At 57.7% G+C, this 14785-nt stretch overlaps 1 protein-coding gene across 1 annotated transcript in view; it reads right to left on the reverse strand.

Annotated features, from left to right (window-relative positions):
- Positions 1-612: 612 nt before the first annotated feature.
- Positions 613-14785, reverse strand: part of ZNF362 (zinc finger protein 362) — a 26460-nt gene continuing 12287 nt past the window's right edge. Inside the window, exons 5-7 of the mRNA XM_027775562.1 lie at positions 5119-5197; positions 4848-5006; positions 613-2150 (exon numbers count right to left, since the gene is read on the reverse strand). Coding sequence (XP_027631363.1) covers positions 2034-2150; positions 4848-5006; positions 5119-5197 — 355 coding nt within the window. The 3' untranslated portion in view covers positions 613-2033. The remainder of the gene's footprint in view (positions 2151-4847; positions 5007-5118; positions 5198-14785) is intronic.

Genomic DNA, 14785 nt, shown 5'->3' on the forward strand with positions numbered 1-14785 from the left:
CGGCAGAGCTGCTGCTTCTCCTCCAGGACGCTGCCTGGCGAACCTGGGCGGAATTAACGCCCGCCTTTCCCTCCCGGACGATCAGAACGTCGACCCCCACGGGGAAACACGTATGTCACGGGGACTTCTTGGGCCCCAGCAATCACTGGACTAGCTCCCGCGAGCTAGTGATGGGCTGGGGGAAAGGGGCACTCACTGTGGGCCCAGCACACGGAGGAAGCCTTCCGACCGGCCGGACCTCCTGCCACCCGCTGCGGCTCCGCCCGCGCCACGCAGGGCTGTTGCCAGGCCGGCAGGGGGACCAGCCGCAGCAGCAGCCATCCCTCTCCAGGGCTGGGCGCGGAGGGGAGCAGCGGGGAGGCGCCCAGCCCCTGCGCACAGAGCAGGCCACACAGCACGGCCGCCCGGGGGCAGGCAGTTTATTCTTCACAACAGAGAAATACAGAGGGGCTCGACGTCCAGGTCTCGCGCCCCCTTCAGTGTATCCCCCACATTCGGTTTTCCTTTTGCTCCCCACCCCCTTCCTAGTAGAATGCAGATTTCCTTCCTGAAGTGTCTGAGGGACACCTGCCCTCACCTCCCTGCCACCATGATGCAGACTGAGAAGCCAAAGACAGTTTTCTCTTTTTTAATAAGGTAACTAGTTCTAAATACGGTGGCCTGGAGGTCCCATAGAAAAAAGCAAAGGGGTGTTAACAGTATGTGTAACAGCGTATTTACAGGGCAGTAACATGCGGACCAAAAGCTACAATACTGAGTATCCGACGACGGCAAACAAAGGGGTGGGGGTGGGGCCGAGAACCCCGTGGGTAAAGAAACCCCAGGAAACGTTAAACTGGAAAATCAATGGCGAGTTAAGGCTTAAAAAGTGTATAAAAATAACACAGTTAATATTCAAAACGGAACTCCAGATACAGAATATATAGATGAGTTTCTGTCTAGTCTTTTCTTTTTTTTTTCCCGGGGGGACGTGGGGGGCTTCTCCGGGCTCTGTACATGGTTCCTATATACACGGACACGCATGGCTTTCAGATTGGGGTGTGTCTGTGGGGGCTGGGGGCAGGGTCTGCCCCCGGATCCTCCTCCCCAGGACCCCTTCCCTGCCGAGGGGCCTAGGGCCTGGGCTGGGGTTCCTGTCCATGGTGGGGAAGACAAACAGCCCCTCCCTGGGCACAGCCTCCACCTGGAGGGATTCTGGAGGCGGGTCCTAGCCCCAGGCCCACTCCCTCCCCAGCCCCTGCCCAGTCTGGGGTGGTGGGAGAGGTAGCCGATAGGTTTCCTGCCAGCACCGAGGTAGACTGGGGTGGTCTTCAGGGAAACAGGGGCGGCCCGGTCTCACCTGCTCACCCCCGCCCCATTGCCCGGGGCGCCCGCCGCTGCACCCGTGGGTCCTGTGGATCTCCCGGCCCTGCTCTGGGTCCTGCCTCCTGGGGCTTGGCCAGCCCTGGCGGCTGCCGCTCCCCTCTGCTCACAAAGGCGCCCAGGGCACAGCGTAGGCTTGAGCTAGCTCGGCTGCCTCCTGCCCCTTCCCAGCTGGGGTCCCCTCTGCAGTTCAGTGACTCCGGCCTGGGCCTTCCCTCATGCCTGCGGCCCCGAGAGGTCCCCGCTGCTCTCTGGCCCTCCGCGTCCATCCGTCCGATTCTGGTCATTTCTCACTTTTAGCAGCACCGTCTTCCTGGCCAATAAATATCTTTTTCGTTATTTCCAAAACAAACTTAAAAACAAACAACAACAACAACAAAAAAAAACAGTGAAGCAAGTGAAGGGCGGAGAACAAAAAGAAAACCCAACAGCGAGGTTCAAAGTGCTCTGAGATCGTCTTTGGATGCCACCAAAACAGTCCGGAATCTTGCAGTTGGCCTGGCCGCCCAGAGCTGGACCAGGCAGGGCTTCGGCGGACCAAGCTTTCCGGAAGGTTGGGAAGGTCGAGAGAGCTCGGCGGTTCCTGGAGGGCCCCCGGAGGAAGTGGGGCTGGTGCTGCCTGGGTCTGTCTGCCAGTGAGCCGGGCCGGGCGGGGCGGCGTCTCGGTGGGCTCAGATGAGGGAGATTCGCACCGGGATTCCGGGGGACTCCGTCCTCTGGGGCGAGTGGTGGCTCACCAGGTGCTCCACCACCGTGTGTTTGGACATGTGCTTCATCAGGTAGGTCTCCTGTGGGCAGGGTGGGCAGCGTTCAGAGCATGCCACTGCACTGAGGGGTGGGGCTCCTAGACAGGAGGGCCCGCTGGCGGTGGGTGCCGCAGCTTTGGGGGTCGGATGGCACCAGGCACTGGCCGGCAGGACACTGCACTGCCGCAAGGGCACGGGAGGGCTGCTGCAGAACTGACGGGCACCAGGCCTGCCTCAGCAGCGCCCACCCGTACCGCCAACACAGGCTTTCCCAGCTGGCTGCCCATTGAGCCCCTGGCTGGAGCTCCCAGTGCCAGCTGGGCGGGCAGCTTGTGTTTGAGCCTAGCCCTGCTCACCCCCAAGCCTCAGTTTCCTCCTTGGTAAGCAGCGATGGGGCAGGGTTGCTATGGTGATGTGGCAAAGCCTCAGCCTACCGTCAGGGTGGGGGTCCTGTCCTACACGCCATTCCAGGAGGTGGTGGGAGCCCTGGCCTCTGCACCCTCTCACTTGGTCCTCCCTGGTGGCTGGCAGGCCCGACCCCAGCACGGGCTCTGTTCAGGCTGACCTGAGGCACCTGCACACGGTGACCCATACCACTGCAGCCACCGTGGGCCTTGGCCAGGAGCAGAGGTGGGGCTTCGTGCCAGGTGCCACTCCTTGGTCTCCTGTGCCAGAAGCCAGCTGGCGAAGGTCTCAGCAGGTGGCAAACCAGGCTAGGAGGCCACTTCTCCAGGAGTGAGGAGAAAGTAAAAGGGGAGGAGCCTGGGGACTGGACACGTGCCGACCCGCATAGGGGTCTTCAAGAGCTCGTGGGAGGGAACCAGCAGTTAGCGTAATGGCTATGTCACTGGACTCCCACGTAGTCGACTGCAGTTTGCGTCCTGGACCCGGTGACTTAAAACTCACGCTGGGCGCATGTGCTTGCGTGCCCAAGATCCCGAGAGGAGAATGGAGGAGAAGGGATTGCGGCGTGGCCATCCCCCCTGGGGGTGATTTCTCGCTTTCTGTCTCTCTGTCTCTCTCTGTCTGTCTGGCGAGTGCACGCGCCCTATAGCAAAAACCTCTCCAAAAAAAAAAGAGTTCGTGGGACCCAAGTATTATGAGAAAACTATGCATGGGTTTCCAATTGTTTTCTCACCGAAATAAATGTGTACCCTCAAACACTAGGAATCTCATTTCAACCTCAATTAAACTGTGATACTGTACATAAATAGAATCATGGTGTCACGCGGCAAATGAAAGCGTGAATGCTGACCGAGTGAGGCCAACCCAGACTCCGGTTCAATGCTGACTGAGTGAGGCCAACCCAGACTCCGGTTCAATGCTGACTGAGTGAGGCCAACCCAGACTCCGGTTCACTGCTGACAGAGGTAGGCCAATTCAATGCTGACTGAGTGAGGCCAACCCAGGCTCCGGGTCAATGCTGACCGAGTGAGGCCAACCCAGACTCCGGTTCAATGCTGACTGAGTGAGGCCAACCCAGACTCCGGTTCAATGCTGACTGAGTGAGGCCAACCCAGACTCCGGTTCACTACTTTTAGGTGTGATAAGGTATTGTGGGTATGTTCCAGAAAGGATCCGTATCTTTAGGGACACAATTGAAATTCTCACAAATAAAATAAAATGACATCTAGCTTTGAGAAATAAGCACGTGGCAAGGCCGGACAGTGGGTGGTGCAGGGGGTGAGATCTCTTAACTCCTCAGCCCCCTAAGCCCCAGGGAAGGACAGATGTCACCCACTCCGCAAGCAGCAGCCCTGGCTGGCACTGACAAGCACTGCCAACCACCTCCCCGACCACCCACGGCCCCTCCAGCCACAGTGCCCTCCCTGGCTTCCCCTGCCACCTGGAAAAATACCCGAATTCCACATCAGGGCCCCAAGGGCCCATGTGACCTAAATTTCTTTCAGTCCCCCCCCACACACCAGGTCTGGCCCACTTCGGGGAGTCTGTGCTCACAGCTGCCCTGCCTGGAAGGTCTTTCCCTCCTTTCTCCTGCCTGCCTAAAGGGCCTCCCAGGGGCCATGCCCGTGGCGCTCCCTCAGACGCCCTCCCCGAGCTGCCATTTTGTCCCTAGAGGGGCGTGTGGCAGAGTCTGGGGACACTTTAGACTGTCACAGCTCGGGGAGGAGCTTGCCCACATGCCCTACAGACTAGGGTGAGGTCTGCCGTGGAGCAGTCACTACGCTCGCCACCAAGCATCTCCCCGCAGCGGCCGGTCTCGCACCTGGCTTGGCAGCGGTTTCTAACCGCCCTGGGAGGCTCGCCCTGGTGCCCGAGCGCCTGGCACGAGCGTCCACAGCAGCACTGCTCGGCCAGCCAGAGCCGCCTCAGCTGGGTGGACGGGGTCTGCAGACGGGGGTATTTAATCAGGAGCACAGACACGAGTGACTCACCGAGCACCTAAAGGCACTCCTGGGCCCTGAAAGGCCCTCATCGGGGAAATTCCCACCCAGGGACAGGGGACTGGATGCACTGACCTTCCTGGGGTGGTTCAGGCCTTCCTGAGAGAAGGGTGGTGCTAAGCCGAGGCACTGTGCCACCTTGTGGCCATGCTAGGGGTTGCAGCTTCCCTAGCTCAGGAAGGCAGGAGGGCAGGGGGCCAGGCCCAGGAGCCCAGGCTGAGGGCAGGCAGGAGGCTGGGAGCTCGGCCGGGCAGCCCAAAATAAGTGGGAAGCAGCAGCCCTGGCTTCTGAGCTGGGGTCACGTCCCCTCCTGGGGAGCGGGGAGGGCACTCACCGAGGTGTAGGCCCGCCCACACATGCTGCAGCAGTAGGCCTTGGCGTGCTTGATGGCGTGCGCCGAGAGGTGGATCTGCAGCGAGGCCGAGTCCGAGTAGGCCCGGTAGCAGTTGGGACACTTGTAGGGCTTGTCCTTGTTGTGCTGGCGCTGGTGAGACTGCAGAGAGCACAGAGGGTCAGGAGACGGGGCTCCCCAGCCCCACCCCTCCTCCGGCTCCGTGGAGGGGAGGCGGCTGCACAGGGGTGAGGCGAGGCGGGCAGGCACTCACCTGGAGGTTGGAGAGCTGGGTGAAAGCCTTTTCGCAGCCGGGATGCGGGCACTTGTAGGGTCTGTCGCCTGTGTGGATTCTGTAAGGGGCAGCCCGGTGAGGGGAGGGTCTGACCTGGGCCCTGACCCGTCCCCTAGACTGGATCCAGGCCCTGGGCCTCGGCTGGCCTGGGCCAAACCCTTGGTACCCTGGCTCTCCCAAGAGGGAGCCCAAGGCGAGAGCTGACTTCAAAGGCCACAGCTCCCCCTCCCTCCTCCAGCCTCCTTTTCCAGTCTGACCGGAGCCTCCTGCTTCCCGAGGGTCCCCCAGCACCCACTCCGAGGCCCGGCCTCTGGCTGAGCCTAGGGGTTTGCTTCGACTGCATCCTGCCCTGCTGACCACCCACCACGAGAGCAGACGCTCTTTTCTTTCCCTGAGGAGACCTCTCCCTGGGCTGCCCCCGACTCTGCCGGCACCAGAGTGGGTGACCCTGGGCAAACCACCGGGCCTCGGTGTCCTCACCTGCCAAGTGGTCCTTAAGTACAGCCCCTGCTCGCGGGCTCATGGAGCACACCAGACAGGCATGGGGGACCTAGTGCTGGCACGGTCAGCGTCCAAGACGCGCCTGCCAGGATTATGGTTATCTACCCAGCGGTTACTACACCGGGCACCTGCATGCCAGGCCCCCGCAGGTCCCTGGACATCAGAGAGTGGCAGAGAAACCACTCCTGGTGGGCGGCGTGCAGGATGACGCCTGCGGCAGAGCTCGGGGCGGCCGTCTCTGCGGCCCGTGGCCTCCGTGCTGGCCCCTGGGCTTGTCTGAAGCATCTGTTCTGGCTGATGCTCCGTGTCAAGTGGGTGGGCAGTGAATGCCCCTGGCTGAACCTCTCTGCCTGGCTTGCCAATGGGAGCAAGGCAGAGGGAGGGTCCCAGCTCAGCCAGACGGTGTCCACTCCTCCCCTCCGGCCCCAGCCCATCTCGCTGACTGGGTTCCAGCAAACTCGATGGAGACACTAAGGCCCGTCGGCAGGCCCAGATGGACGTGGGCGCAGTCCCTGCCACCCGTGAGCCCTGACACCGGCTACCAGTGTAAACACAGACGGCATCCAAACTCCTCAGTGTGTGGTGCAGGGCCTTCCTCGGAGGTCCAGCTCTTAGGTGCCCTACGTCCTGTGTCTGCTGCTTCTCCGGCCACCCAGGAGGCCACTCTCCAACCTCCAGCTGAGGGCCTGCCCGCCTTGCCTGGCAGGCCGCCTCCCTCACAGGGAGCAGGAAGAGGGGTGTGGCTGGGGAGCCCGCCCTCTCCGACACCCTCCGAGCTCCCACCTATGCTCCCCAGGGCATTATTCGTGAACCCCAAAGAGGGGGCTCTGTAGGAGCCCCTCCCTGGGGGCCCCTGCAGAGCCTCCTCGCAAGTGGACCCCTGGATTCTCAGGGCTGCCCACATGGTCCTCTACAAGATGGGGGATCCCCAAGGCAGGTCGGGCCCAGTCCCAGATGCAGGCCCAGGGCCTGTCCCACGTGGGCTGGGCTGACCCTATTGCACCTGCGCACATCACACATGGGGACGGCACCCAGGCCACGGCAACCTGCCTCTACAATGGGGGGGACTGAGTATCATCCGGACCACCTCTGCCCCACGCCAGAACTCCCTCCAGGACTGGGGAACTCGTTTGGGTAGAAGCAGGTGGCAGAGGTCCCCAGGGCAGACCACCTGCAGAGCCTGCCCTCCCACTGCTGCTCCAGGTACCCCTCCCCTGCCCCAAGCCCAGCCTGTGGCCTCCGAGCACCCCAGCACCCCAGCACCGGGCCCTTCCTACCTCAGGCCTTCGTCAGGGCTGCTCCCTCCACCAGGCACTGCCCCTCTGCTGGGAAGACCCACACTGCCACCCTCTGCATAAAAGCCCCCTGGTGGAACCAGCAGTTAGCGTAATGGCTATGTTGTTGGACTCCCATGTAGTAGATCATGGTTTGAGTCCCGGACCCGGTGGCTTAAACTCATGCTGGGCATGTGTGCGTGCATGCCCAAGATCCCGAGAGGAAAATGGAGGAGACTAGGGCGTGGCCATCCCCAGGGGGACCCTATTGCACCTGCGCACATCACACATGGGGACGGCACCCAGGCCACGGCAACCTGCCTCTACAATGGGGGGGACTGAGTATCATCCGGACCACCTCTGCCCCACGCCAGAACTCCCTCCAGGACTGGGGAACTCGTTTGGGTAGAAGCAGGTGGCAGAGGTCCCCAGGGCAGACCACCTGCAGAGCCTGCCCTCCCACTGCTGCTCCAGGTACCCCTCCCCTGCCCCAAGCCCAGCCTGTGGCCTCCGAGCACCCCAGCACCCCAGCACCGGGCCCTTCCTACCTCAGGCCTTCGTCAGGGCTGCTCCCTCCACCAGGCACTGCCCCTCTGCTGGGAAGACCCACACTGCCACCCTCTGCATAAAAGCCCCCTGGTGGAACCAGCAGTTAGCGTAATGGCTATGTTGTTGGACTCCCATGTAGTAGATCATGGTTTGAGTCCCGGACCCGGTGGCTTAAACTCATGCTGGGCATGTGTGCGTGCATGCCCAAGATCCCGAGAGGAAAATGGAGGAGACTATGGCGTGGCCATCCCCAGGGGGGTGATTTCTTGCTTTCTGTCTCTCTGTGTCTCTGGCGAGCACAGGCGCCCTATAGCAAAAACCTCTCCAAAAACCAAAAAGCCCCCTGGTCAGGATTCCCTGATGCCCTGACGAGGTCAGGCCCCTACGGATGCCCTCAGGCACCAGAGCACCCCTTCCCAGAATCTGTGCCTGGGGAACCTGACCTGTCCACGTCCGGTCCCTGTTTTCTCGGCTGCCTCCTTGGGAATGAGAACTCCCTCAGTCTCATCCACCACCATCACCCCATGCCTGGTAGAAGCTCAGCATACAGGACGCCATAAATGGCCGCGGCAGAGAGAAAGAAAGCCAGTTTCCCCATCAGTCACTGACCTCGGAGGTACACTCCCGCCCCTGAGTGAGTGTGGACCGACTGACAATCCCCTGAGGACTTCAGATCCTTCCTCAGGACTCAGCCAAGCCCTCTTGACCCACAAAGGCCCCCTCTGGTCCGCCCTGGATGCCGGCCTCTGCTTGTCCCAGCCTGACCTCAGGTTGGACAGCACCCACAGGGCCTGACCTTGGCAGGCTGCTCTGCAGCTTCCATGGTCCCTGTGCCCCTGCCCCAATGTCACAGCCCTTCGCATTCTGGCCTTGGTCTGTAACAGCCCCACTCCCCCTCAGAGGGCGCCAGACCTACCTCCCCAGCCCCCTGCAGCTGCACCTCCCCAACCTGCCTCTGAGCCTTTGCTCATGCTGTTCCCCTTGCAGGAACGCCCTTCCCCCCTCTGACCAGGGAGGGCTATGGTCCTCCCAGCCTCACCTCACACACTCTCTCATGGAAGTCCCCAACCCCAACCTCCCAGGTCCCCATGAGGGCTCCTCAGGGCCAGGGCCTGTTTCTGACCCCAGATTTGTCCCTGTGCATGGCACCCAGCCCTGGGCTGGCTCAGAAAGGGGTGCGGGGAGAACAGCCCGATGAATGGAGGGCCAGGCTGTCCGTCTCTTGGCCACAGGCTCTTGTCTTTGGTCCCTGGGTTTTGAGGTCAGGTTCGAGCCCTCAGCTCTAATGTCCAAATTCTCTCTACAGAGCAGCCTCTGGCCAAGGTGGTCCCTCTCCCTGGGGGCACAGAGGAGCTGGGCTGAACTCGGGGCCTCCGGACTACCCTCCACCCACCTCTCCCGGGGCCTCCCCTCTGCTCTCCGGCCAGCACCTCCACCCACTCGAGCAGCACCAGCCCCTGCTTTCCTCCGCAGCGAGGGCCGCCCTAGGTGCACGGCCTCACACCTCGCGGCCGGTGACCCTGGTGACCCCTGCCTCCCTGTCCTCGGTTTCCTCACCTCTGAGATGGGCATAATAATAAAGACTGTAAGGATTAAACGACTTCCTACCAAGGTGCTCATAAACCATTCTTCGTGTTAGGAAAACAAAGAGGGAAGTTATTCAACGTTTACAGGAAGTGATTAAAGGGTTCATTAGCGACACACTCATGTCTCCGGTTCTGAATGCCCCTCGCAGACTGGCTCCAGCCTCTCTCCTGTCCTGTAACCAGAACATTCTGGGGCGCGTTTCCTGCTGTGGCATTTTTCAAATTCTTTCTCCCAGGGAGAAATGCAAGTTGACACTTTATAAGGAGCTGGGGACACCTGTGTGAACACCTCTCACAGGGCCGGGTGCCGCACAGGGGGCAGGGGACAGGGGCAGCTGTCTAGTTGTTGTTTGTTGTTGTTTATTGTCGGTATTATCAGTCTTAGCAAAATGACACCTCCCTCCCTCCCGCTGCCATAGTCTTTACACATCTACATAAGATCACACAACCAGGAGAAGAACAAAGACAAAGACCAATTCGGCCCTGAATAAACAAGCTGCTCCAGAGTCTGTCTGACGCTAGTTCTGCAAACAGGCGCAAGTTTGTGCCCCTTTCCTATAAGGACCAACCCCCTCCCCAAACAGCGTTACTCCAGGCTTCTGCCCCGTGGCATCTGCAGACGGGATAACCCTTCTGCTAACGCGCTCACTGCACAGACCGACTGGAGCAGAGCATGCTCTTTTCTTTCCTTTTTAAGAGTTATTTATTATATTTATTATTATTATTTATTTTGACCAGGAGAAACGGAAAGTGAGAAAGCAAGTCACCACGTCCGGGACTCGAACCGTGGGACACCTGTGTGAACACCTCTCACAGGGCCGGGTGCCGCACAGGGGGCAGGGGACAGGGGCAGCTGTCTAGTTGTTGTTTGTTGTTGTTTATTGTCGGTATTATCAGTCTTAGCAAAATGACACCTCCCTCCCTCCCGCTGCCATAGTCTTTACACATCTACATAAGATCACACAACCAGGAGAAGAACAAAGACAAAGACCAATTCGGCCCTGAATAAACAAGCTGCTCCAGAGTCTGTCTGACGCTAGTTCTGCAAACAGGCGCAAGTTTGTGCCCCTTTCCTATAAGGACCAACCCCCTCCCCAAACAGCGTTACTCCAGGCTTCTGCCCCGTGGCATCTGCAGACGGGATAACCCTTCTGCTAACGCGCTCACTGCACAGACCGACTGGAGCAGAGCATGCTCTTTTCTTTCCTTTTTAAGAGTTATTTATTATATTTATTATTATTATTTATTTTGACCAGGAGAAACGGAAAGTGAGAAAGCAAGTCACCACGTCCGGGACTCGAACCGTGGTCGGCCATGTAGGAATCCAGCACCTTTAAACACTATGCCACCCCCAACGCTCTGTTTTCTTCATGCGTAGAAATGCAGGCACTTTGCAGGTCACCCACTTTTCTTACTGGTGCCTTTCTGTCATGACAGAGGGCCCGCTGACTCACTCCAGATTCACCAGCACCACCGAACCCTGCACCCCAAGAGTGCTCCAGGCACAGCCTCCTCAACACTCAGGGCGGTCTTGCTGGCCCTTTTTCTAACTCGACCTGGCTCTTGACCAGAGCTGGGTGCCTGGGATGAGACCTGCTGTCCCCTTCCCCAGTGGCAGAAACGTCCAGAAGATGGATGTGATTATACGATCTGCCTGGTTCTCGGCAAGGGGCGAGCAAACAGGAAAGGGTCTCCATCGAATCGCAGAGGACAAGACATCTGGAATCTCAGTGCTCCTCCAAGCTTGGCTTTTTTAGTTTGTTTGTCTAAAGAACTCTGGGGCTTGCGGGCATCTGGACACCCACCTCTTCACCACTGGGTTAGGGCACACTGCTTTAATTACATGCGCCAGCGCCCGGTGGCTTATAAATTGTCTTCAGAACGTTGACAGAACCCTCTTCTGCTGTTTGGTTTCCTGCCACTATGAACTCAATCACTCAAAAGAATAAAAGAGAAAGAGAAAAAACAATTTCTGCCCTCAGGAATGGAGCACAATTCCTGGGTCTAGGAACATTCTGGCAAAATACTTTCCTTCAAGGGCCTGTTCATTTTTTTATTGTATTTTGAGGTCACGCTCTTAAATGATATTTTAAACAAGGTCTATTCTGAAAAAAAGAAAAAAAAAAACGATTTTTAATCATTAGTATTACTTCCTGCTGTGTTCCCCGTCAACCCACCAGGTCTGTGGTGCTTGCTCAGCCAGCTTCTGCCAGGGCCTCCTCAAACCCAGGCCTGTCACTCAGCATAATAAAATGATCAAGGTGTCTTTTACATGCAAATGTTCGTGGGCTTCGCAGATGGCCTCTGGGCTACAGCAAAGAGGGATCCCTGGCTTTATAAAAACAGGATGCTCAGAAAGACTGCAACCGTTTCAAACTCTCCGTAGTTTTAATGAGCTGAACACCGGAGCGACAGCTGCCCCGGGAAGCCCGCAGTTTAAAAAAGTTGGCAAATCGAAAGAAGAAAAGCTCACTCTCCCTGGGCGGATTATGTGCATATATATACATACATAGTAAGAGAGAAAAACGCGATACCTTGTGCACTTTCCAGGACGGACCCACACACCTCATTTTAATGCACACACTGAAACGGCAACCATCAGCAAAGATTCCTTACAAACATTTCTGTCTCTACATTTCAAATACCCTGGTCACTGGGGACAATCAGAACTCATGCTCCATGAGATAAATTAAGGCCCAGAGACGACCAGTGTGCTCTGCTGCCCACAATGGGTTCCGAATGTGAAAAACTGCTCAAGCATTGCATCTTGGTAGAGGCCTCCACTCTCCTTCTGAGACTGCTTATTTGAATAAATTGACCGGAATCTTTTAGTTTTATCAATAGGTCAGATTCCCTCCTGCGTCACACCTGCCTGAAGGTCTCTGCTTCCAGGTACAGGTCAGAAATGGAGTCTTCTGAAAGGCAGGGGAAGGGAAGCCGGTCTCTAGGCTGTAAGGCCTTTGCCTGGCTCTCTCCCTTAGGGTGCAGGTTTCCGAGCTGTCATCGTCACCATTGATGGGACACTGCCGGAGAGTTTTTAGTCAGAAGTTAACAGCTTTGCACAGTGGGCTAGCCAGGCTCAAAGGAAAAGGAAGTAGGCCCAGGATTGGCTGAAACTGAGACATCGTGCTTCCTGTTCCATTGTCTAAACGGCATTTTCTCTTTGATCTGTCTGTAGTCCTCAATTTAGGAGGCTATATTTAACAAACAGGAATCAAACATTCCTTAAATGGTGCCTTGTTCCAACTAACCCTTCAGAATTCTTTGGGTGGGGTAGGGCGAGAATAAAAATCTAACGTGATACGAATAAATTACTGAGAAACACTTTAAATAATTCTATTGAAAACAACATATGTAACTGGCTTTGTCTACAAAACTACTCAGAGCGATTGCTAAAAATTATTCAAAGTGCCTTTTACCGAGACCCTTTCCTTTCCTACGATCATTAGTTCTGTAAATAGGTTCAAAAAGAATCTGTCTTCCTTCCAACAGGATATAATTGGGTAAATCAAATTTGTAACCGTGACCATGCCAGAAATGTCACATTTAAAGACAAATCTCATTTAATTAGGCATGACAAGTCCGATGGAGAGGCAAGGAGAAGCAAGGAGGCTGCCTCGCGTGTGGGAACGAGGCCTCCTGGGCTCGCGGGAGAATGCCGGGCTTATGGAATCTCAGTCTCTGCAGTTAGACGACCGTTCCTGCCAGTCCAGGAACACGGACAAACAGGCTTCTCCGAAAAGAGCCCCCCATCACAGGCTGTACAGGCAGAAGGCTGGGTGATTCCAGTGCATGCTCTCTCTGACAACGTCATCAGATTTTTCCCTGCCCCACACACACGTGTGTGCGCGATTAAAACCCTGACCTGGGGGACCAGCAGTTAGCGTAATGGCTATGTCGCTGGACTCCCATGTAGTCGACTGCGGTTCGAGTCCCGGAGTCCCGGACCCGGTGGCTTAAACTCACGCCGGGCGCGTGTGCGTGCCCGCCCAAGATCCCAAGAGGAGAATGGAGGAGAAGGGATTGCGATGTGGCCATCCCCCCTGGGGGGTGATTTCTCGCTTTCTATCTCTCTGTCTCTCTCTGTCTGTCTGGCGAGCGCACGCGCCCTGTAGCAAAAAAAACTCTCCAAAAAGAAAAAAAAAAAACAAAACCCTGACCTGAAGGCCTCACAAGGCCTCCGGACAGAAGTTACCTCTGAAGCCTTTCAGCCTCGCTTTGATTTCAGGGGCCGCATAATCAGGAGGACTTGGACATCTGTTCTACGCCCTGTGTACACAAAACTCGTCGGCTGCACCAGAGAAATGGGGGCGGCAAGTGGTGTGAAGGCACTGGACCCCACGTGGCCAGCTGCACGCAAGCTCCGGGCCTGCAACTTGAAACACCCCGGGCGTGTGAGCCTGTGTGCCCGAACTCCGGAGGAGAATGGAGAAGGGACTGCACTGTGGCCATCCCCCCGGCGACGATTTTTCCCTTTCCCTCTCTCTCCAGCTAGTGCATACGCCCTATGGTGAAAACCTCAAAAAAAACAAAACAAAACAGAAACGTAATGAGAAAATTGCTATAACAAATGTTTATGGTCAGATCCGTGCCTTCCTGGCTACTCACGCACCACACCCCAGTCAGGTAGGGAAGGTCAAAGGTTTTGCACCTGAGATAAAGGACCCAAAGACAACAAAGGTAAATAACAACGAATTAGAAATCAGGTCCCTCTGTACAGCTCTGGCCCACAAAACAGGAAACCCGGCCTCCCGTAGCTGACAAACTCCACAGCAGGACCGGATGGAGCCCAGCCTCCCACCACGCTGGCCCTGGCCAGGGCAAGGCAAAGCGGGCGAGATGATGACCACTGGGGACCAAGCTGCGCTTCCTCCCCTGACACGTGGCCCGCAGTCCTGGTGACTCTGGTTTGCCTCTCTAAATCCCCGAGGCCTTCACCTGAGAGCTGCCCAGTCCCCACTCCCGTACAGCACCCCATCACAGCCTCCCTGTCCCGCTGGAAGCCCCACGGGGGCAGGATTTTGTCACCCTGCTCCTTGCTGTGCTCGCAGCACCTGGTGGAGCGCAGAGGCTCTGTAAATATGTGTCAAGCAGATGAATCACATGCGCTATGAAAACTAGTTCTATTACTTTACGAACTTTTAACACACGCCTACACGGCCTTTCTGCGCCTCGGCGGGCATGCGGAAGTGGAAGAGACCAGCCCTCGCCTCCCAGAGCTCCCGGGACCTGGGGAGGGGGGCCGATAAATAGGAGCCCCCCCCCCCCCCCCCCAGGCGCCCGGGGCCGGGGGGGGGGGAGCCGATAAATAGGCTGGTGCCAGCCTACCCGTGCGGGGCTGGGCCACACCCCTTCCCAGCTGGGACCAGGGAGCAAGCTGGGCTGAGACAGACAGTCGGAGAAACCGGGGAGGGGGTGCACACAGCACGTGCGAAGACGGGGCTGAAAAGCCATGGGAAAGGTGGGACAAAAGGGACAGAAGAGGGCAGCAAGGTCCTCAAGGGCTATGTCGTGAAAGGTCTCTAATGCCAAACAGAGGAGTTTAAACTTAAGCCTGAGGACCATGGGCAGCCTAGAGGGTCCTCGCCCCTCCCTGTGCCAGCTCCACGCACTAGGCCCACATACGAGCTGAGAGGCTGCGTGGGGTGGACCCAGGGCCACTTGCTCCCGAGAGGCTGCGCAGGGCGGCCGTGGGCAGGCTCACCTGAGAGGCTGCGCGGGGCGGCCCCGGGCAGG

This window comes from Tupaia chinensis, unplaced genomic scaffold (genome assembly GCF_000334495.1).
Source record: "Tupaia chinensis unplaced genomic scaffold, TupChi_1.0 Scaffold000573_1, whole genome shotgun sequence".
NCBI lineage: Eukaryota > Metazoa > Chordata > Mammalia > Scandentia > Tupaiidae > Tupaia > Tupaia belangeri.